Source organism: Pseudoliparis swirei, chromosome 19 (assembly GCF_029220125.1).
Source record: "Pseudoliparis swirei isolate HS2019 ecotype Mariana Trench chromosome 19, NWPU_hadal_v1, whole genome shotgun sequence".
Taxonomy (NCBI): Eukaryota; Metazoa; Chordata; class Actinopteri; order Perciformes; family Liparidae; genus Pseudoliparis; species Pseudoliparis swirei.
This window is the reverse complement of record NC_079406.1, coordinates 3,152,960-3,176,360: the sequence shown is the minus strand read 5'-3', so window position 1 is coordinate 3,176,360 and position 23,401 is coordinate 3,152,960. Positions and strand designations below refer to the sequence as shown.

Sequence of the window (23,401 nt, the reverse complement as noted above, 5' to 3'; positions counted from 1 at the left end):
GGAGATGACGCCGTTCTGGTCCACTTTGCGGATCATGGTGGCGTCCACGAAGTACATCAGGCCGTTCTTATCCACCGCGATGCCTGTCGAAGAGGAAGAGGAGGGACGGCACGCCGGTGAGGGACGACCCGTGAGAACTCAGAAAGAAACGCCTTTGCGGCTTCGTGATTTAAGAACTTCAAATCTGGGAAAAAAAAGGCAGAACGGCTGAAATGCGTCGACGCTCCATCGAAATGAGACGGAACGGAGTGATGGAGGGGTGGGGGAGGGGGGGGGGGGGTCTGTGAACCATTAGATAAGTGTTCGTTTTGGGGATGAGTCATCGGGATGCGAGAGCTCAGCTCCTCCCAGAGGGCAATCGTATAGACTGAAAGCAGATTTCTCAGACTTAGCAGACTTCCTTCCTCCCCCCCCCCCCCACACACACACACCTTTTCCACTTTCTGCATTTCACTTTTTTCTTCTTCTCCTGGCGTTTACCAGCAGTGCTGTGTCAGCCTCGTCGGCATTCAGACAGGTGTGTTTGTTCGAGACAACTGTGCACCCCCGAAAATATCTCCGAGGTGCACACACCGAGATACACAACAACAGATGGAGGAGGTAGTGGAGGGTAAATGAGAGAGAGAGAGAGAGAGAGAGAGGGATTTAGAGAGACGGAGGAGGAACTGGGCAGAGTGGGCACGCTGGTGTGTGCCGGCTGACTCTACCTGTGACAGGTGAGAGGGAATCAGCGGCTCGCTGTCTTTCCCCGAACACTCAAGGTCACACACATTCTGTATGGACACGGATGCATTATTATGTGCAGCACACACACACACACACACACACACACATGCCGGTGTCACTGGCGGGGAATGTGACGGCGTGACATATTTGACAGTTTGGTGTCACAATGTTCTTCAGATCCAATGATCCACAAAAAAAACCCCTATTCCATTAATAAGTTTAACATTAACCTGGTTTATAACCTCCTTCTGTGTCGGTCCTGCTTCAGGAAACAAATAATACTGAAGGAACACTTAAGGCTCAATCTGGAGAATCACATTGATATTTTTTATAATTTTTTAAATTCTGTATTCGCTAATAAATATACAGATTATTGGCCGTCCTGGCATTATTGCGCCTCTTTAAAGCTGCAACTAACGATTAGTTTAATGAGAAATTAAGTCTCAATAAATTGTCGCATCTTTCCGCAGCCCAGCGGTGACGTCTTTAAATGTCGTGTTAAGTCCGAACGATAGAACAAAAACCCAATGATTTTTTATTTTATTATAGCTCGTATTTCTTTCTTTTAATGTTTTTTATTACTTACTTTTAATCGTACGTATTACTTACTTTTAATGAGCGGTACTGTGGCTTGGCATTGTGTGTATTGTGTGTTCTTCTTACCACATGTTGTGTAGTGCGTCTCATCCTGAACTGTTTGTGTTATTGTTTTATGTTTATTATGGTCTGTTCAAGGGACTACAGATGCTAATTAGCTGTGTAGCTACAATCTGGTACGGAGCATCAAATGGTGACATTTATGGTCCCTTTTTAAAAATAAAGATAATAAATAATAAAACCCTCACATTTTAAGATTTGGAGAAAGACAACATTTTTTACATGAAAATGTACTAAAACGATTATTTAACCCTAATTTTTGCCGGTGGCACATTTTTTCGCCGCCCAACGGCGACATCATTAAATGTCTTGTTAAGTCCGAACAATAGTAAAAAAAATATATTAAAAAAAATACATATAAAACAGCAGCAAACATCACATTTTCGGATTTGGAGAAAATGTTTTTTGCATGACAATTGACTAAATCGATTATTCAATCCTAATTATTAGCTTTTCCAGTGGCATATTTTTCTGCAGCCCAACGGTGACATCTTTAAATGCCTTGTTAAGTCTGAGCAAACATTATATTTGTATATAAAACAGCAGCAAACAGTCACATTTTAGGATTTGGACTAAACATTTTTTTGCATTATAATTGACTAAAACGATTATTCAATCCTATTTATTAGTTTTGCCAGTGACACATTTTTCCGCAGCCCAACGGTGACATCTTTAAATGCCTTAATTGTCAAGTCTGAGCAAACATTATATTTTTATATAAAACAGCAGCAAACTGTCAAATTTTAGGATTTGGACCAAAAAAATGTTTTGCATTATAATTGACTGAAACGATTATTCTATCCTCATAATTTTTTTGCCAGTGGCACATTTTTCCGCAGCCAAACGGTGAACTCTTTAAATGCCTGTTAAGTCCGAACAATAGTAACAAATATATTAAAAAATATATATAAAACAGCAGCAAAAATCACATTTTAGGATTTGGAGAAAGCCAACAATTGACTAAAACGATTATTCAATCCTAATTATTTGTTTTTCCAGTGGCAGGTGACATCTTTAAATGCCTTTTTAAAATATGAAACAGCATAAAAACATCACATTTTAGGATTTGGACGAAACGTTTTTGTTGCATGACAATTGTTGAAAGCGATTATTCAATCCTAATTATTAGATTTTCCAGTGGCACATTTTTCCGCAGCCAAACGGCGACATCGTTAAATGTCTTGTTAAGCCTGAGCAAAAATATTTTTTAAATATGAAACAGCATCAAACATCACGTTTTAGGATTCGGACGAAACGTTTTCGTCGCATGACGATCGACTAAAGCGACTATTCCCCCGTCGGCATCGCCGGTGACCCGCGCCTCACCTTTGGGGCTCATCAGAGTGGCGTCGGTGGCTTTGCCGCCGTCGCCGCAGCGCTCGTCGAAGGGCAGGCACTGCTCCCCGGTGCCGGCCACCACCTCGGCGTTGTCGGGCAGCTGGCGGCCGCCCGTGAGCGAGTGAACGCGGTAGATTCTGCGCGAGTTGGTGTCGGAGATGAACAACGCCCCCGACACCGGATCCACTGCCAGGAAGTACTTGTGCGTCGGGTTGTTACTGAGGTGAGGGGGAAAACAAACAACGATCACGCCAGAGAAACACGCTTTGTTCTGGCGTTCTGTTGTTGCCGGAGAAGCTTTTAACTCCGTGCCTCGGGGATCTTACCTGTGTCTGAAATCTTTATTCCTTCAAGAGAGAGAAAACAAACGTTAATTCACGCAGCGCGAGGAGCGCAACACGACGCCGTTTACCCGTAAACACGCCCTGGAGATGAAGGCCGGCGCCGCGGTTTATCATTCTACCTGATCCCGCCATCCCATAATGTCTCACCTGGTTATTCTGTTTCATGGAGGATGAAACGCTCCGTGATGAATGCACTGAACACTTCTTTATTACTTTAATACAACCAGAACCTCTTCCTGGAGCAGTATTTAGAATCATATTTAAAACTTTTTGCAAGTATTATCAAGAGTAATACCATGAGTAATACCAGAAGTAATACCCTAAGTAATACTATAAGTAATACCATATGTAATACTATAAGTAATACCATAAGTAATACCATGAGTAATACTATAAGTAATACCATGAGTAATACCATAATTAATACCATAAATTATACCATAAGTAATACTATAAGTATTATACTATAAGTAATATCATAAGTATTACCATAACTAATACCATAATAAATACCATAATAAATCCTAAAATAAATATTATAATAAATACTATAAAAAATATCATAATAAATACTATAATACATCCTATAATAAATATTATTATAAATACCATAATAAATCCTATAATAAATCCTATAATAAATCCTATAATAAATACTATAATAAACACCATAATAAATACTATAATAAATACCATAATAAATACTATAATAAACACCATAATAAATACTATAATAAATACTATAATAAATACTTTCATAAACACCATAATAAATACTATAATAAATACTATAATAAACACCATAATAAATACTATAATAAACACCATAATAAATACTATAATAAACACCATAATAAATATTATAATAAATACCATAATAAGTGCCATTCCAGTGCCAGTGAAGTGCTCATCAGTTTTTATTCCAGGTGTAGTGTTACCTTAATTCCAGGATGCCAGTTGTGTTCATCGACGGGTAAACCCGGCGCACAAAGTTGAGGTCCCCGACGTAGAGGCTGCCGTCGATGCCCATCGCCAAGGCGACCGGCGCCAGCAGCTTGTTGCCGTCGGCCAGGCCGTTGCAGCTCGGGCAGGAGATGCTGCGGCGCCGCCCGTTGCCCATGGCGCTGGTGATGACCGGCGGCTGCTCCGTCACGAAGATGTTCTCGCCGCTCCCCTTGTGAAGGATGCCTGAGGCAGGGGGGGGGGGGGGAGGGGGGGGCGGAGTCAGGGTCGTCGGTTCAGTTCGGAGAGGATGAGTTACAGTGACCTCTAAACTCAGGTCAACATGTGTGTATATGTGTGTGTATGTGTGTGAGAGTGTGTGTGTGTGTCCCCCTGTTGTGATAGTTGCTCCTGATTGGCAGATGCATGTTTCCTCAGTAGGGATGGAAGTGAGTGAGAACACAAGCTCTTCTTGTGAAGAGGTAACACCCCCCCCATGACAATAGAATAGAATAGAAAATAGAATATACACTTTTATTTATCCCCAAGAAATCTGCATTTAACCCATAATCATTATTAGTTATTAAGGAGCAGGGGGCTGCGGCGCGAGAGGCTGGGGGGTCAGTGTTCAGCTCAAGGCACTTGACTTGCAACTAATGGGGGAGGGAGCGGAATCGACCCACAAAACCGGTTGGTTGCAGGACGGCCCTCTTACCCCACTGAGCTAAAGCCGCCCCAATAACAAGTTGTGTGAGATACACAGTATACTGTGAGCCTGCTGGGAGTGGCTGAATATAAACTAGAAGGAAGGAGGGAAGGAGGGAAGGAGGGAGGGAGTGGGTGAGTGAGTGAAGGAGGGTTAGATGGAGGGAGGGATGGAGGAGGGAGGAACGGAGTGAGTGAGTGAGCGAGTGAGGGAGTGAGGGAGGGATGGAGGAGGGAGGAACTGAGTGAGGGAGGGAGGGAGGGATGGAGGAGGGAGGAACGGAGTGAGGGAGGGAGGGAGGGATGGAGGAGGGAGGAAGGAGGGAAGGAGGGAGGGAGTGGGTGAGTGAGTGAAGGAGGGATAGAGGGAGGGAGGGATGGAGGAGGGAGGAACGGAGTGAGGGAGGGAGGGATGGAGGACGGAGGAAGGAAGGAGGGAGGGAAGGAGGGAGGAAGTGAGTGGGTGAGTGAGTGAAGGAGGGATAGAGGGAGGGAGGGATGGAGGAGGGAGGAATGGAGTGAGGGAGGAAGGAGGGAGGGAAGGAGGGAGTGAGTGGGTGAGTGAGTGAAGGAGGGATGGAGGAGGGAGGAACGGAGTGAGGGAGGGAGGGATGGAGGAGGGAGGGAGGGAGGGATGGATGGAGGAGGGATGGAGGAGGGAGGAAGGAGGGAGGGAAGGAGGGAGTGAGTGGGTGAGTGAGTGAAGGAGGGATAGAGGGAGGGAGGGATGGAGGAGGGAGGAACGGAGTGAGTGAGTGGGGGGGGGCAGTCCGCACCACTGCGTGTGTTCAGGATGTGATGCTTGTCGAGCGACCAGCCGCCCAGGCCGGTGGGGTCCAGCTCGTAGCCCTGCAGAGTGGCGGTCCTCTTCTCCCAGAGGATGAGACTGGCACAGGACTCATATTCGTAGCCCACGGACACTACATGGAGGGGAGAGGAAGAGAGGAAGAGAAGAAGAAGAGGAAGAAGAGGTCACGACACAAAGAAGTGTGAGGGAAAACTTGGAAGATACGAAAATGAAAGCAGCAACACAGGAAGGGAGGCTGTGCAGAAGTTCCTCTGAGCACAACCTCTCTCTGGAAGTTCATCGTTTCAGTAAAAACGTGTGATACACAGAGAAGCTAGTTAGCACCTGTACCAAAAACCTGCACTCACACCTGAGTAACACGCTCACGTGCCGCTAAATCCATTAAAAACCTTGTTAATTGGAGAGATAACCCAGTGGGCCTATAAACACACCAGCACACGTGTGTCTGATCCGACCGAAATGAACAAATAAGAAAAACGAGTTGAGATGAAACGAGTGTGTGTGTGTGTGTGTGTGTTGCAACTTGCTAAAAGGAAAAGTGTGTTAACACGTCAACTCCCACTCGAGTCGCCGCGAGTCTGCTGTTGCCGCCACCTTCTCAGCTTCGCCGCGCACCATAATAATAAAGTATACCTGCGTCTGCATCCGCTCTCACGTACATGCAAACCGCGTAAAAATATGCTTTATAATCTTTAGAGAAATGTCGTTGATTGCCTGTTTTGCATTTGCCTTATTGGATTTGACCTTTTGACCCTGGTTGTGTAGGAAGAATTTAGAGAGGTTTTAAATCCACTTCCTCTCTCAGAGATAAATCAGACTTTTATTTTAAAAAGGTAAAAGGAATCGCAGATTTTTTATTTTTTTAAATACGAACTCGATGGGACGGCTGCGGATGTTTTTATGGACGGATGCGCATTTTATATATTTAATAAAGTTTAATAGTTTCATGTACGTGGATCCGTTGCATTCGATGTCCATGCAGCATCCCAGATGATTTTATTGTGTAAACACACCGAGTCTCTAATAGCTGCGTCACATGTTGACATGTTGTCTAACTCGCTTAATATTCAATACAATTCAATGTATTTTATATAACCCAATATCACAAATTACGCATTTGCCTCAGAGGGCTTTTACAATCTTTACACGTGCGACATCCCTGACCTCTGACCTTTCACATCGGATCAGAAAAAAACTCCCAAGAAATTGAACCAAAAAAAAACTTTCACGGGGTAAAAAAGTGAAGAAGCCTTCAGGAGAGCAAGAGAGGAGGACCGCTCTCCAGGATGGACAACAAGAGCCCTTAAAATGTCCAGGGTGCCACACAAGCTGTCGGGGAGGATAGGGGCCCCTTGAGCGGCTGTAATTTCTCAAACAGAAGCCCCCCCCCTGACAGGCGGCCTCCGCTGGACTCCAGTGGCCGACTGCTAACTCACCCTGATGGCTAATAACCCTTCACCGCGGCTACGGCTGGCTGACTGGACCGCGATGGGAAAAAATAGACGTATGAACAAAAAGAAAAGAAAAAAAGAGAGAAGAGAAAAGAGCAAAGCACTTAACTGGCTGCTCCGCGGAGTTGATGGAGACTCGGGGTTTCTGCTGGATTAACTTTTTCCTTCAGGCGCCCTAATTAGCACTTTCTCTCTTCTCTGTCAGAGCCAGGGCTGCCTCACTGGGATCCTTTCTAGTTGTATCCTTTTTCCTTCCTCCCTCCTTCCCTCTTTCCTTCCTTCCCTCCCTCCCTCCTTCCCTCCCTACTTCCTTCCTCCCTCCCTCACTCACTCCCTCTCTTCTTTCCTCCCTCCTCTCTCCCTCACTCACTCACTTACTCACTCCCTCCCCCCTTCCTTCCTCCCTCCCTCCTTCCTTCCCTCCCTCACTTCCTCCCTTCCTCCCTCCTCCATCCCTCCCTTCCTCCCTCCCTCACTCACTAACCCACTTACTCCCTCCCTACCTCCCTCCCTCCTTCCCTCCCTCCTTCCCTCCCTCCTTCCTCCTCCCTCCCTCCTTCCTCCTCCTCCCTCCCTCCTCCTCCCTCCTCCTTCCTCCCTCCCTCCTCTTCCTTCCTTCCTTCCTTCCTCCCTCCTTCCTTCCCTCCCTCACTTCCTCCCTTCCTCCCTCCTCCATCCCTCCCTTCCTCCCTCCCTCACTCACTAACCCACTTACTCCCTCCCTCCTTCCCTCCCTCCTTCCTCCTCCCTCCTTCCTTCCTCCCTCCCTTCCTCTCTCCTCTCTTCCTCCCTCCCTCCTTCCCTCCCTCCCTCCATTCCTCCCTCCCTCTCTCCCTCCCTCCCTCACTCACTAACCCACTTACTCCCTCCCTCCCTCCTTCCTCCTCCCTCCCTCCTTCCTTCCTCCTCCCTCCCTCCTCCTCCCTCCCTCCTCCCTCCCTCCCTCCATTCCTCCCTCCCCCCCCCCCCCAACTCCTTCTCCACCTCTTCACTTACCCACAGCCTCAGACAGCCCGTAGACCCTCTGGGCGTAGGCGTCGGTCTTGTCCCAGATGTAGGTGTAGGCCAGGTTGGGCGAGGCGTGGAACCACTTCTGGAAGAGGTGTCCCTCCACCGCCACCATCAGGTGGACCTTCATCAGGCCCATGGACACCACGGCCGGGGTCATGGTGACCTTGAGCAGGGAGCGGTAACCCTGCGTCCGGGAGCTCAGGTAGCACAGCTTCAGACTGGAGCCCGGCACCTCGATCTGCTCGTGGAGCACCTGGAAGACAAAAGAGAGGGATTAGGAGATGGCCGGGGGAGGGGGATTAGCGGGAGAGGGAGTAATGGGGGGGTCACGCCTCCACTGACGACTGAAGGACAAAAAAAGGGGGAATAAAACAATGGGAGGAAAATGAAAGAGGTGGGGAAGTGTGAAGGTAGATTTGTGTATTTATTACGCAAACAAACAAAAAAGGTTTTGAGAAGAAATTTCTCGTTTGTAAGTAAATTAATTGTTAGTTTTGCTAAAAAAAATTGAATTTGTGCCAGATGCATGGTTAATTTTTACTTTATTTTTATTTACTTTTATGTTTTATTGTTATTATGCGCTCTTACTTTTGAAGGTTGAATTTCTGTAAAAATACCTAAATAAAATATCAAGTATAAAAATTAAAAAGAGACTCCAGGGCACGAGCATTATGAAAACAAGTGAATTGCTGCGACATTTTAATTACTTTGAACAAAACAGAGCAATGGTTTTTAATTAAAATATGAATAAAGACACAAATCTACCTTCATAGGGAAAAGGAGAAAGAGAGCCACAGGAGAGAGGGAAGAGAGCGAGGGAACCAACAAGGGAGATTAGTCGCCTGCCAGAGGTCAGAGGTCAGTGGTACCGCACCTGTGTCTCCGGTATGATGGGTTTCTCCCCCGGCTTGGAGCTGAAGAAGGAGGACAGAGGGGACGCGATCACAAGCGGGTCGGGCCTGACGAAGCCGCTCAGGTCGCAGCCCGGGATGGTGTTCTCCTCCGTCTTCAGCACCAGCGTGTCCATGGCGTAGAAGCGTTGCCACGGCAGCCACACGGTGCGCTCCTGGCTCAGGAAGGGAGCGCGCTCGAACCGCAGCGTCAGCGACGCGCCGCCGTTCGCGAGCAGGTCGAACCTGGAGGGAGGAGGACGGGAGTGAGGTACAGGTGTGTGTGGGGGAGGGGGGGGGGATGTGCACTGTCGGCGGTTGTCTTCGTCCAATATACACCACCGTTCAAAAGTTTGGGGTCACCCAGATAACTTTGTGTTTTCCATGAAAGCTCACACTTTTATTTATCAGATAAATTGCAAAATGAATTTAAACTATAGTCAATAAATTGACAACGTTTGGAAATAATGATTTATATTTGAAATATTAATTTAGTTCTTCAAAGCAAGGCCAGTTTTAAAGCTTCTCTCACATAAAAAGGGGTTTCAAGGGTTTTCTACCCTTCCGCTAGTCTTCTAAGGCGATAACACAATGTACCATTAGAACGCTGGAGATGGGCCTCTACACACCTCTGTAGAGACTTCATTACACACCAGAGAATAGTCATGTACACATTAACTATGTAGAGAATATTTATGATTAATTAAATGTTATCTTCACTGATCAGAAAGTGCTTTACTTTGAAAAGTGACCCCAAACTTTTGAACCGTCGTCTAACATTTACTGCACTGCTTAAAGTCATCGACAACCTCCCCCACAAGCCCCGCCCCCACACCTGGAATAGATGTTTCATATTGATTGCATTGCACCACGACTAACTTTTACAACATACACAAGGAGACAATATAAACTTCACAACGTTAGAACGCTGGTAAAGAGATGCTCTTCGACCTTTTGTCTCAGCTGTGGGCTAATGGTTAGCACACAGCCAGGTCACATGAGCTCAGTGCGAGTCTGGAACCGAGAGCCTGCAACAAGTGGGAGGAAAATAAGTCAAAAAGAAACTTGGTCAGACTCCAGATATCGTGTTCCTTCGAGTCTGCGAGACCGCTGGGCCGCTGCCCCTGCGACACAAGGTTAATTAAAGGTCACTGGGAGTTCGGATGTTTCGGCGTCGGCTCGGGCCTAACCGGGGAGAAAAAGAGTCTGCAAAGGAAGCAGATGGAGAGGAGACGGACGGCGGCGCTTACAGAACCCGAGACAGGGAACACGGACGCTCCTCGTTATAATGAGCGGAGCTCAGTCCGGAAGAACCGAACGAACCCACGTTTGAAACGACGTGTTCCGGATGTCAGCCGGACTTGAATTCAATATCCGTTTGTCGAGGAAGGAAGTGGACAGAGAAGTCAAAATTAAAGCAGCACCAACAATTCCTGCAGAGGGGGAATGGAAAGACACGTCAGGTGAGTGAACCGAGCGGAGCGCCGTGGCGCCCCGACATCCAATTTCAAGGTTGTCTCTCCTTTTTAGCTCCTCGGGTTCCCGTGGCGCGGCCCTTATCATTTCATTCCACATATTGCAAAGTGAAACTTGGTTTAGAAATGTCCCGCCTGGTAGTTTTACGAGTAAATAATATAAGTCTGGCACAATTCTCCTCAAACACTCCATATAGCCTCTTCATATTTTCTATTTTTGTTGGATTGTTTTCATTCCCGTTACCATTTTTATTAATACATTTCCACCGAGGATATCGAGTTTTGACTCTCCCTTGTGTTGTAAATACATTTAAAAAATAAAAAAAATCCCCTTTTTTCTTTGCTGTATCTAATTATCTGTGTCCGCCAACAGCCCAGTGTTCCTCACGGGATCATTATATCTAATCTAATCTAATCTAATTCCTCCCCCCCCCCGTTGTTGTACGTACATGCCGTCCTGCCGCGTCAGCGTGTATCCGTAGTGCGGGTAGTTGACGAAAGACACGTTCACCCCCACCAGAGGCGTCCCGTCCGTCGTCAACACCTGACCCCGGATCAGGGACGCCAAGCTGGAAGAAGACAGAAGACACACACACACACACACACACACACACACACACACACGGGGAAGAGAGAGAGTGAGAGAGAGGGAGCGACAGGTCGATCCATCAAGCCAATCTTCCTAACCATCAATCATCACGGTTTGATTAATCCCCCCCCCCCCCCTCCTCCTCCCCTCCATCTTTCCATCACCCTGTTTGCCCATTCTCTCACAGCTCTGGTCTTCCGCCACTCATTAATTAGAGGCAATCAGCAAACCGCGCCAGCCAGATTAGCTCCCCGTCAATCACGTAAACAAACCGTGACAATGTGGATGGATGCGAGCGTGTGCGTCCGTGTGTGTGTGTGTGTGAGGACCACAGATAGGACACGTAGGGTAACATTTAAATATATATATATATATGCAGCATCACTTTGATGAGCTACTTTCTTTTGAAACACACGATGCTTCACGGCGGTAACAAAACTCCTCGGGGAGTCTCGGCGGAGGTCTCGACTCGCTCTGTGATCCGTCCTGAAGTCTTTTTGATATTTGTGTCGGTGGGTTGAGAGTTCCTTTTATATACACGCCACTTATTTATTCATATACATTCATAATATGCAATCTCACAGGCATGTAGAATCATTTTGATGTCAAACATGAAAACACTCGAACCCTGAATTAGGGAAATGAAAGATGCAGTTCCTAAAAAAAAAGCCCTGCATTTTATATCCTGCCTCAATAGCTGTAAGTGATATGAATACTAATACTTATGTGTGTGTGTGTGTGTGTGTGTGCTCTCCCACGGTACCTGGAGTTGAACGGGTTTTCCCCCGGCAGGACGTGGGTGCTGTCCCGTCCCACGAGCATCTTGACGCGGTCGTAGAAGGAGCGGACGCGGGGCTGGAACGTGGGGCTCTGCTGGATGACCAGGAGAGGGTCCCGGGACCCCCGGCACAGGGGGCTGTTCTGACAGGGACTCTGGATGCAGCAGTCTGGGTCCATGCAGTCCGTGAGTCCATCTGAGAGGGAGGGAAAGAGCAAGAGAGGTGGTGGTTGGTGGCGGTGTTACAAATAATGCAAAATAAACTCCCCCCAAAATACATGAAAGCACATTCCTGTCAACGCTATAGTCCGATATCCGCCTATTAGCATTCAAGAGAAGCCGATGCAGAACTTGTATCCTCTCTTCTGGCCACTGGGGGCCCACTTCTGTGGTTGCAAAGAGAAAATTACCCTATTTTTCACTTGAGTATGAATTAAGATCAGTTTATGGTCTCAATCGTAAATTCTGGTCCCATTAAGAGCAAAATAGACCATAAAGCAGAGGGTGCTTTAGGGGGCGGGGCTACACGGTGATTGACAGGTCGCTAGTGCCGGCAGAGCCATAAAAAAATGGTGACGCCTTAGTATTTTAGTTACTTCAAACCTTTTGTTACATTTTTGCACTATCAGCACTTTCTTTCTGCACTCATATCCCCCCATGGTTCTTCAGAGTGACGCCATAGAAGAACCATTTCTGGTTCCACAAAGAACCTTTCAAACCAGGGTTCTTTAAAGAACCGTTTCTTTAAATAGTTCTTTAAATAACCTATAAAGGTGTCTCAAAGAACCCTAACAAATGATTCTTTAAGGCACCATGTACAAAGAACCTTTCAAACCAGGGTTCTTAAACGAATCATTTCCTTAAATAGTTCTTTAAATAACCTATGAAAGTGTCTCAAAGAACCCGAACAAATGGTTCTTTAAGGCACCATGTACAAAGAACCTTTCAAACCAGGGTTCTTAAACGAATCATTTCCTTAAATAGTTCTTTAAAGAACCTATAAAAGTGTCTCAAAGAACCTTCAAAAATGGTTCTTGAAGGCACCATTTCTGGTTCCACAAGGAACCTTTCAAACCAGGGTTCTCTAAAGAACCATTACCTTAAAGAGTTCTTCAAATAACCTATAAAGGTGTCTCAAAGAACCCTACAAAATGGTTCTTTAAGGCACCATGTACAAAGAACCTTTCAAACCAGGGTTCTTAAAATAATTATTTCCCTAAATAGTTCTTTAAAGAACCTATAAAGGTGTCTCAAAGAACCTTAAAAACTGGTTCTTGAAGGCACCATTTCTGGTTCCACAAATACCCCTTCAAACCAGGGTTCTCTAAAGAACCATTTCCTTAAAGAGTTCTTCAAATAACCAACAAGGGTGCCTCTAACGAAAGAATAGTTCTAGATGGTTCTTCGTAGAACCACAAAGTTTTATAAAGAACAATTTAAGAACCATTATTTTTCCGTGTGTATCTGCAAACACCAAACGCCATCAGAATAAACACAAACAACAAACATGGCGACCGGGACACAGCTGTCAAGCAAGCATGTTAGTGTTGGGAAATATCTGCTGCCTCTTCCAGAAGACTTTATTTTGGCGGGGAGCAAATAGGATTTAAAAAAGAAAAAAAAGAATTACTCCTCGAATAAATTGCCTCCCAGAGCTTTACAGTAATTCATTATTTTCCCCTCTATCGTGCTTTATTAATTCACAAGCATCCCCCCCCCCAGAGGCATTCTTAAGTTAGGGCTGCACTTGATATCGGTTCCACCCCAAAAAAAAAAATGTTAAAAAAACCCCGTCCCCCTGCACCACGCCCCCGTTTCACCTCCTTCGTTGTCCTTGTTGTCGGCGCAGGAGGTCTCCATGGCGACGCTGCAGCCGGAGCCCCTCCAGCCCGTCTGGCACTCGCAGTGCCAGCTCTGCTGCCCCGCGGTGCACTGGCCGTTCCCGTTGCACAGGTTAGGACAGCCGTCTGAGAGAGGGAGGAAAGGAGGAAAGGAGGCGAGAAGGGAGAGACGAGCGAGGGTGAGGATGCTGGGTTTGCTTCATCACCAACGATACACACAGATGAACACACACACACACACACACGCACATGCGTATGATAGACCAATGAGTCTCACTCAATTTAATAACCACGTGGTCGCATACTTTAAGTATTGATTGCGCAAGAATCGATTTAATTCAGTCAATTTTTAATGCACACCTTCCCAACGTGTGTGTGTGTGTGTGTGTGTGGACAGACCTCTTGATTCACTTACGCGATAGAGCCCCACCCGATCATTACACACTCTCTCTCTCTCTCTCTCTCTCTCTCTCTTACTTATGATTCAGTGTAGGTAATGGGATTCTGATGGCCTGAGAGTAATGCTTTCTCGTGAGAGAATGGGATTATGTTCGCTTGAGTGTGTGTGATGTGCGCGCGTGTGTGTGTGTGTGCGTGTGTGAGCTAATAAACCTTCACTTTTAGTTTATGCAAAAAGCTCCACCGGAATCCGAGGCCCTGGAGCCAAGGGAAAGTTCTGTAAGTCGCGTAGCAGCGAGGCCACGCTCAACTCCAGAGTGGCTTCGAGGCAAAAAGCAGAAGCAGACATTTTAAAGGGCGTCTGGGAAACTTTTTTTTTTTTAAATTACATTTTGGGGCGGTATGATCTTGTCAAAGTATTAATCTGGTCACTTTTAGGCGAGATAATTTTTTTTATGGACCAGCATTTCTGGGAAATAGGCTAATTCGCTTTTTTTTTACGTTACCCGGGGTTCGGATAAAGACTCCAAACAGCTCACCGAGTCACGTCTGTGACTCCAAGATGTTAAGCTAGCTCCTTCACAATGTTTCCATCGTCTTCATGCTAAGCTAAGTTAGCTTTCGGGTTGGTTTTCGGATATGAGTGTGGTATTGAATTTATCATCTTACTCTTGCGCAAGAATCCCCTTAAATGCTACGCACTGGCCCTTTAAGACCACTTATATCGACTAAAATGGGTCCAAAAGTCCGCGAGATGTCAAGAGATTAATACATTTTTGTTTCTCAAAGCTCACGTTGACATTTTCATATTACATTAAAATTCTTTGCATCCACGTCGGAACAACGTTTCCCATTAGTGTCATTTTGAAAAAGGCCTTTGACTGTCTTTGCCATTTTCTAATATCTCTCACCGAGTCACGTCTGTGACTCCAAGACGTTAAGCTAGCTCCTTCGCAATGTTTTCATCGTCTTTATGCTAAGCTAAGTTAGCTTTCGCGTTGGTTTTCGGATATGAGTGTGGTATCGAATTTATCATCTTACTCTTGCTCAAAAAAAGCGTATTCGTAAATTCTCCAAAAATATTCCGATCCTCTTAACCAGCTCAGTTTGTGGCATTTTTTGGGGCGACATCTAGCGGTGAGCTGAAATGTAGCGATTAGAAGAAGTAGGCAACAAAAAGAAGGATTCTTATTTTTAGATTATACGCAAAAGAAAATACATTTCTACTACTGGCTACGCACTGGCCCTTTAAGACCACTTATATCTACTAAAATGGGTCCAAACGTCCGCTAGATGCCAAGAGATTAAAATATTTTTGTTTCTCAAAGCTCACGTTGACATTTTCATATTACATTAAAATTCTTTGCATCCACGTCGGGACAACGTGTCCCATCAGTGTCATTTTCAAAAAAAGGTCTTTGACTGTCTTTGCCATTTTCTAATATCTCTCTAAAAAATCACTCCTTTCTCGCTGTACCACACATTATAATCTATCAGGGGGGGATGAAAAAAATAAAAATAAAAAAGGCACGACGAGACACAGTGACAGTGTTTTTTTTTCCTCTCTCCGGCGGCACAAAGAGCCTCAAACAAACGCGACGCGGTGATTTCCTCTTCAATAAATGAGGGAGCAGGATGCAAAGACAGAGTTGACTGATAAAACAATAAAAAGGCACTTACACACACACACACACAACGCGCCCTGGAGATATCACCTGACATTTCCCACTCAGTAGTGACGCCGAGTGAGAGAGGACTAAACAACCCGGTGAGAGATTATGAATATAAAAACAATTTTTTTCCCGCTCAATAGATTAATGAACATCTTTTCACTCAAAGTTGCGCTGTAGGATTATTTTTTTCTTCCGCCCTCTAACAAATCGCCGCATCAATAAAAAGCCGCGCGTCGTGAATACAAATTGCGCAATCTAAACCCCGCCGGCGTGCAGCCGAATTAACAGGCATTTCATCCCGATTGGCTTTTCATCATCGGCAGGGGACTTTTTTTTCTCTAAAGGCACGCCGTCCGCCATCTTGTTCCTCCTCCTGAGAAGAGGTGAAGTGTGTATGTGTGTGTGTGTGTGTGGGAGGGTTAAGCGGTAACAGCTTAACCACGTTTTTTTCCTCCCAGCTCAACAAGAGGAATAAAATCAAAGTTTTAAAAATGTTTTATCTTTAATTATTACCATTTTCTGCATCAGGGGACGGCTCATGATGCCGTATTAACGGTCGAGCTGGAATAGATTGTCCCCGAGTCTTGAGCCCGGGGAACAAAGGCAGTTAGCGGTGATTGCCTGTTCAATGGAGTTGCCATTTAAAGCAGCCAAATACTTATGAAGCGCCCGGACAGGACGATCCATAGCGGCCATTGATCGGCTCGCCCGGGCGGGCCGACACGAGACCCCTCTCTCTTTAATGCCCAGTCGATACCCCCCTCTCATACTAACTAGAATAAAGTGGGATTTCAGAAACTATTAAGTCCACCCTCTCCACTAATGTAGTTGGACTCTGATGAAATCCCCTTAAAAATGTAGAAGAAATTGCCTTGGGTTCTGGGTCAGCACCCACACACACACACACACACTCTCACGCGCGCGTGTGTGTGTGTGGGTGTTAGGGTGTATGACTAGATAGAGAAAGATACTGTGTGAGAATCTAAAGAGAGAGAGAGAGAGGGACCGAAATAGATAAAAGAAGGAGAACTAGGTATATAAAAGAAGACTTTCAAGCTGAAAAGTTCCACCCCACTTCTCCCCAAGTTTCCATCTCGCTCTCAAAGGTCACGCGGTAAAGGTTATCGCCATAAATCCGGGCGCCGCTTCTCTATAGAGATGGACCCGGATAACTCTGGATAAACCTCCTCCTCCTCCTCCTCCTCCTCCTCCTATTCTCAATTGTAAATTATATTGATTACTTTGCTCCGCTTCCCCTTTCAGGCTCCATAACTTTAACACTCTCTCTCTCTCTCTCTCTCTCTCTCTCTCTCTCTCTCTCTCTCTCTCCCTCTTTAACACCCTCGCGATTTACCTTTTTTCTCTCCGAGCTGGTTCTTCATAAAACAATGAGAGCTCTTCCATTAAGCGCAGAGGGCGAGAGGACACTGGACGGGGCTCCGGGGACCCGGACCGCCGGGCTCCGTGTAACCCGACCGAGCTCCATCCATTAGGCATTCCGACCGCGTGTGTGTGTGTGTGTGTGTGTGTGTGTGTGAGACAACTCACCTTAGACCTGCATGCCTCTCTGTTTTTAACCTTCGCCACGCTTCTGTTTATCTTTCCGTGATCTGACTAAACTGTTTGGGTTCTTTCTTTCTCTCTCTTTTATTTTTCCTGTCGAGGCTTAAGTTGGAGAGGATGGGTTTGATGGAATGATAGAAAAACTACTGTACGCTCGCTGAGTCACACACACACACACACACACACACACACACACACACACACACACACACACACACAGAGACACACAAATGCATTAAACGCACTTTCATGGCCACAAATGTAAACACACACACACACACACACCCACAAACACAAAGAGACACACACAGACACACATAAATAAATGCATTATATGCTCTTCCATGGCCACACATGTCAACACACACACACACACACACACGTCCATGGCCGCGACTGTAAACACGCACACTCAACAGCTCTTTTTTTTCTTCTTCCTATATCGAGGCTTAAGTTGGAGAGGATGGGTTACGATGAAATGATAGAAAACCTGCAATTAATATTGTCACACACACACACACACACAGACACACACATATATGCATTAGACGCTCTTTCATGACCACAAATGTAAACACACGCACACACTCATCATCTCTGCATATATATTAATTCCCCCCCGACACCACATTAGGGCCTCGCGTCAGTGGCCTATGAAATTCACCAATTACCTCCAAAGTTATTTTACGGCTCTCATCATTTCGCCCTCGTGTGAATCAGCTGTGTGTGTGTGTGTGTGTGTGTGTGTGTGTTTTAACGCGACGCACGACTCGAATACCTGAGCGCAGTTGTGTGTCGGTGTGAGGAGAGAGGATCGCTCTCACATTGCATGCACATCCACACGCTCACAGCACGGAGCCACCACACTCGGAAGAAGAAAAAAAAACACACACTTCCGATGCCACGCACGCACGCACGCACACACACACACACACACACACACACACACACACACACACACACACACACACTCGGCTCTACCACGGGCACATCGGAGGCTCAATGGCGGCGAGCCTCGCCCCCCCTTTGCACACGCGGCTCACAAAAGATATGAGAGCGCCGCCTGCAAGAGAGGGAGTGGGGTGGGGGTGGGGGGGGGGGTGGCGCTGGTCATCGAAGGCCGCCGCCGCCGCCGCCGCTATGGTCTAACGGAGGACAGATAGCACCACAGAGTCTACGGAGCCAAAAGCCAGGCTGGGGGAAGCCACGGGAAAATTCAGCAGCTAAAAGCTTCTACTACCACCACAGAACACAGAGAACACCAGTCAGATACGGTACCTGCTTCGTCGACCATGCTCCCATGGTCTGCAGTGGGGAGGAGACGTGCACAAGAGGAGGTAAGAGATGGGGAGGGGGAGGGGGGGGGGAGAGTAGTTTTTTATATAAATGCAAGTAACATCATGCAGAGCTGAAATGAACAACAGGCGCGCTGAGACAGCCGAGCCGAGGCCTGACGACGCTTTCATCTGCAGTCAAAGCCGCCCTACTTTCTGATGGGGGAGATGGGGAGATCACAAACTGTTATATATACACACACACACACACACTGTACATGTGTGTGTGTGTGTGTGTGTGTATTGCAATCACAGTTCTTGTGGTGACACTTTGTGTCTCAAAGCACTTGAAAAGGAAATCTGGCTCTCATCCATCCAAAAGTGACAGTGGTGTCATGTGAGACAGTGATTGACTGGCATGTAAAAGGCACACACACACACACATACACACACACACACACACACACACACACACACACATACACACACACACAGACACACACAAACACGCACACACACACATGTGAGAGAGGTGTGTTTTCTTGGAAGAGTTTCACCTTTCATCGGGTAACTTTGGTGTTTCAAAGGCCAAAAGGAAAGTGACTCTCCTGGGGTCTGCAGTTGAGAGGCAACCCGAAAAGCATCTAAATCGCTCTCTCCTGTGATCCTACACCACCTCCTACACCACCTCCTTTACTCTCTGTTCACCCCCCCCTCACACCTCCACCTCCTACACCACCTCCTTTACTCTCTGATCACCCCCCCTCACACCTCCACATCCTACACCACCTCCTTTACTCTCTGTTCACCCCCCCCTCACACCTCCACCTCCTACACCACCTCCTTTACTCTCTGTTCACCCCCCCCTCACACCTCCACCTCCTACACCACCTCCTTTACTCTCTGTTCACCCCCCCCTCACACCTCCACCTCCTACATCACCCTCTCTTCAAAAAAGTCTCCCTTGCATGCCTCTCTCCGCTTTCTCATTTCCACATTCCTTTGAACACGGAGGAAACGAGCTGCCAGTTGTGTCTGACTGGGTGTTTTGTGCCATGTGTTGACACACACACACACACACACACACACACACACACACACACACACGGAGGGCGCTTACCGATGGTGCAGTGCTCCCCGTTCCAGCCCTGGTGACACTGGCACTTGCCGTCCTTGCAGCTGCCGTGTTTGATGCAGAGCGGGTTGCACACCCGCTGGTCGCAGCCCGAGCCGGTCCAGCCCTCCTCGCAGCGACAGGCTCCGCCCATGCACACCCCGTGGGTCCCGCAGTCCACCTGGCACACCTCTGGAAGAGGGCGGGGCAAAAACAAGATCCGGGTCACGCACACGCGTCGCGTCAGGACTCCAAAGTCGACGCTGCTTTGTGGGTTTTTTTTGCATTTACGTTTGTTGTGTGATCAGAAATGTTTTCATGTTGAGGCTCCAGACGAGAGATACAGCTGCTCTCCTCCAGAGGACACAGGATGCTTTGCATCTCTTGGCTGCTGTTGTGTGTCCTCGTTGCCACATGCATCTTGTTGTGCTTTTGAGTCTCTTTGTGGTTGTTTTGAGTCTCTTTGTAGCACTTTGTAGTTGTTCTGAGTCTCATTTCGGTCACTTTGTGTCTCTTTGTCGTCTTCTTGTGTCTCTTTGTAGTTGTTTTGTGTCTCTTTGTAGTCTTCTTGTGTCTCTTTGTAGCACTTATTGTGTCTTTGTAGTTGTTTTGTGTCTCTGTGTAGTCTTATTGTGTCTCTTTGTAGTCTTATTGTGCCTCTTTGTAGCACTTTATGTGTCTTTGTAGTTGTTTTGTGTCTCTTGTGTGTCTCTGCTTCGTCGTATTGTGTCTGTTTGAGGTCATTTGAGTCTCAATTAGTCATTTAGCGTTTCTTTATCGTCTTTGTGTGTCTCTGTGAGGACATGTGTGTCTCATTAGGTTGTGTATTGTCTCTGTGTAGTCTTTGTGTGTCTCTGTGAGGTCATGTGTGTCTCATTAGGTTGTGTATTGTCCTTGTGTAGTCTTTGTGTGTCTCTGTGAGGTCATATGTGTGTCTCATTAGGTTGTGTATTGTCTCTGTGTCTCTTTGTGTGTCTCTGTGAGGTCATGTGTGTCTCATTAGGTTGTGTATTGTCTCTGTGTCTCTTTGTGTGTCTCTGTGAGGTCATGTGTGTCTCATTAGGTTGTGTATCGTCTCTGTGTCTCTTTGTGTGTCTCTGTGAGGTCATGTGTGTCTCATTAGGTTGTGTATCGTCTCTGTGTCTCTTTGTGTGTCTCTGTGAGGACATGTGTGTCTCATTAGGTTGTGTATTGTCTCTGTGTCTCTTTGTGTGTCTCTGTGAGGTCATGTGTGTCTCATTAGGTTGTGTATTGTCCCTGTGTCTCTTTGTGTGTCTCTGTGAGGTCATGTGTGTCTCATTAGGTTGTGTATTGTCCTTGTGTAGTCTTTGTGTGTCTCTGTGAGGACATGTGTGTCTCATTAGGTTGTGTATTGTCCCTGTGTCTCTTTGTGTGTCTCTGTGAGGACATGTGTGTCTCATTAGGTTGTGTATTGTCCTTGTGTAGTCTTTGTGTGTCTCTGTGAGGACATGTGTGTCTCATTAGGTTGTGTATCGTCTCTGTGTCTCTTTGTGTGTCTCTGTGAGGACATGTGTGTCTCATTAGGTTGTGTATTGTCCTTGTGTCTCTTTGCGTGTCTCTGTGAGGTCATGTGTGTCTCATTAGGTTGTGTATCGTCTCTGTGTCTCTTTGTGTGTCTCTGTGAGGACATGTGTGTCTCATTAGGTTGTGTATTGTCTCTGTGTCTCTTTGTGTGTCTCTGTGAGGTCATGTGTGTCTCATTAGGTTGTGTATTGTCTCTGTGTCTCTTTGTGTGTCTCTGTGAGGACATGTGTGTCTCATTAGGTTGTGTATCATCTCTGTGTCTCTTTGTGTGTCTCTGTGAGGACATGTGTGTCTCATTAGGTTGTGTATCATCTCTGTGTCTCTTTGTGTGTCTCTGTGAGGACATGTGTGTCTCATTAGGTTGTGTATTGTCCCTGTGTCTCTTTGTGTGTCTCTGTGAGGTCATGTGTGTCTCATTAGGTTGTGTATTGTCCCTGTGTAGTCTTTGTGTGTCTCTGTGAGGTCATGTGTGTCTCATTAGGTTGTGTATTGTCTCTGTGTCTCTTTGTGTGTCTCTGTGAGGTCATGTGTGTCTCATTAGGTTGTGTATTGTCCCTGTGTCTCTTTGTGTGTCTCTGTGAGGTCATGTGTGTCTCATTAGGTTGTGTATTGTCTCTGTGTCTCTTTGTGTGTCTCTGTGAGGTCATGTGTGTCTCATTAGGTTGTGTATCATCTCTGTGTCTCTTTGTGTGTCTCTGTGAGGACATGTGTGTCTCATTAGGTTGTGTATCATCTCTGTGTCTCTTTGTGTGTCTCTGTGAGGACATGTGTGTCTCATTAGGTTGTGTATCGTCCCTGTGTCTCTTTGTGTGTCTCTGTGAGGTCATGTGTGTCTCATTAGGTTGTGTATCATCTCTGTGTCTCTTTGTGTGTCTGTGAGGTCATGTGTGTCTCATTAGGTTGTGTATCGTCTCTGTGTCTCTTTGTGTGTCTCTGTGAGGACATGTGTGTCTCATTAGGTTGTGTATTGTCTCTGTGTCTCTTTGTGTGTCTCTGTGAGGACATGTGTGTCTCATTAGGTTGTGTATCGTCCCTGTGTCTCTTTGTGTGTCCCTACAGTCATGTTGTGATTCTTGTGAGTCGTTGTGCGTCTCTTTGTGGTCTCAAACTGTCTCTTTAAACAACATTTTGGAAGTGGTCCCATTCAGTAATCCATTCAGAACCAGGTTGGCACACTTTGCTGTTTGACTTCATCCCCCGTGACGCCGAGTAGCCGAGAAAACAATCACAAACAATCAAACCGGCATTACTCTGAACGCGTTCATCCACCGGTGCACCGTCACTAATAATCTGCGGCAATGTTTTGTGTGTGAAGACGGGGTTTATTTCCTCCGCCTCCATCACAGTCACTGTTTTGAGGCTCCCGTGCGGCGGCGGCGCATGTGGTGAGATGTGACAATCCCGCTCACGACCCCCCGCGGTGCGCGGTGCAGTGTGCACAGATGTGTTCACACACACTTGCCGAGGGGATCCTGCAGTGTGGAACAATGTTGTCTTTATTAAAAGTTCAGCATCGCTTAAAAATGCTGGAGCTTTGCTTTTCTGACAGGGGGGGGGGGGGGGGCGTCCCTCTTAACAGCTTTATCTTGTGGAACATTGAGTTTTGCATTTTATAAAGTGTCGAAGCATGAGCTCAGATACTTTTATAAGCAATATCAGTTTGTTGTTCTACTTCCTCCACGAGGAAGTCTGAGCCTCGTGCACAGGAAGTGACTGCAGGCGCCCTCCACCTTCTTCTTCTTCTTCTTCATCTTCTTGTACTTCTTCTTCTCCTCTTCCCCTCCCCTTCCCTCTCCTCCTCCTCATCCTTCTCCTCTTCCTCTTCATTCTTCTTCTTCTTCCCCTCCTCCTCCTCCTCCTTCTTGCCCTCATCGGCCTTTATGAGAATCTGATATTTGTCACAGCTGTGATGTTCAAAAGTACAATTAAAAGTATTCTTTTATTGGTTTAGGCTTATAGTTGCTCTGTGTGCGTGGGCTGTGTGTGTGTGTGTGTGTGGGCTGTGTGTGTGGGCTGTGTGCGGGGGTTTGTTAGTGTCTGTGGGTGGTTATTTTCTTTATTTTTCTTCAGTCTTTCCTTTTGTTGCCATGCTTTCTTTCTCTCACTTTATTCATAAACTCTGGTCTGCATGTTGCTCCTTTATGCGAAACCCGTTGGAATGAAATGCTGCCGAACGAATAAAAAGCGCCTTGCAGAGCCTATTTAGGATTTTGAGCACCGCCGTGATGATGGTAAAAAGTTGTCACTGGCGCTCTACCGAGAGAGAGATGATTTTAGA

General features: G+C 46.4%; 1 protein-coding gene across 1 annotated transcript in view; it reads right to left on the bottom strand.

Annotated features, from left to right (window-relative positions):
- The window catches only part of tenm2a (teneurin transmembrane protein 2a), a 193,183-nt gene that overhangs the window by 24,160 nt on the left and 145,622 nt on the right, over positions 1–23,401 (bottom strand). The window contains exons 12-22 of the mRNA XM_056439037.1: positions 19,585–19,770; positions 13,535–13,681; positions 11,700–11,910; positions 10,797–10,916; positions 8,857–9,118; positions 7,968–8,235; positions 5,489–5,632; positions 4,004–4,253; positions 3,048–3,068; positions 2,710–2,939; positions 1–83 (exon numbers count right to left, since the gene is read on the bottom strand). The exon at positions 1–83 is cut by the window's left edge and continues 72 nt beyond it. Of these exons, the coding sequence (XP_056295012.1) occupies positions 1–83; positions 2,710–2,939; positions 3,048–3,068; positions 4,004–4,253; positions 5,489–5,632; positions 7,968–8,235; positions 8,857–9,118; positions 10,797–10,916; positions 11,700–11,910; positions 13,535–13,681; positions 19,585–19,770 (1,922 nt within the window). The remainder of the gene's footprint in view (positions 84–2,709; positions 2,940–3,047; positions 3,069–4,003; positions 4,254–5,488; positions 5,633–7,967; positions 8,236–8,856; positions 9,119–10,796; positions 10,917–11,699; positions 11,911–13,534; positions 13,682–19,584; positions 19,771–23,401) is intronic.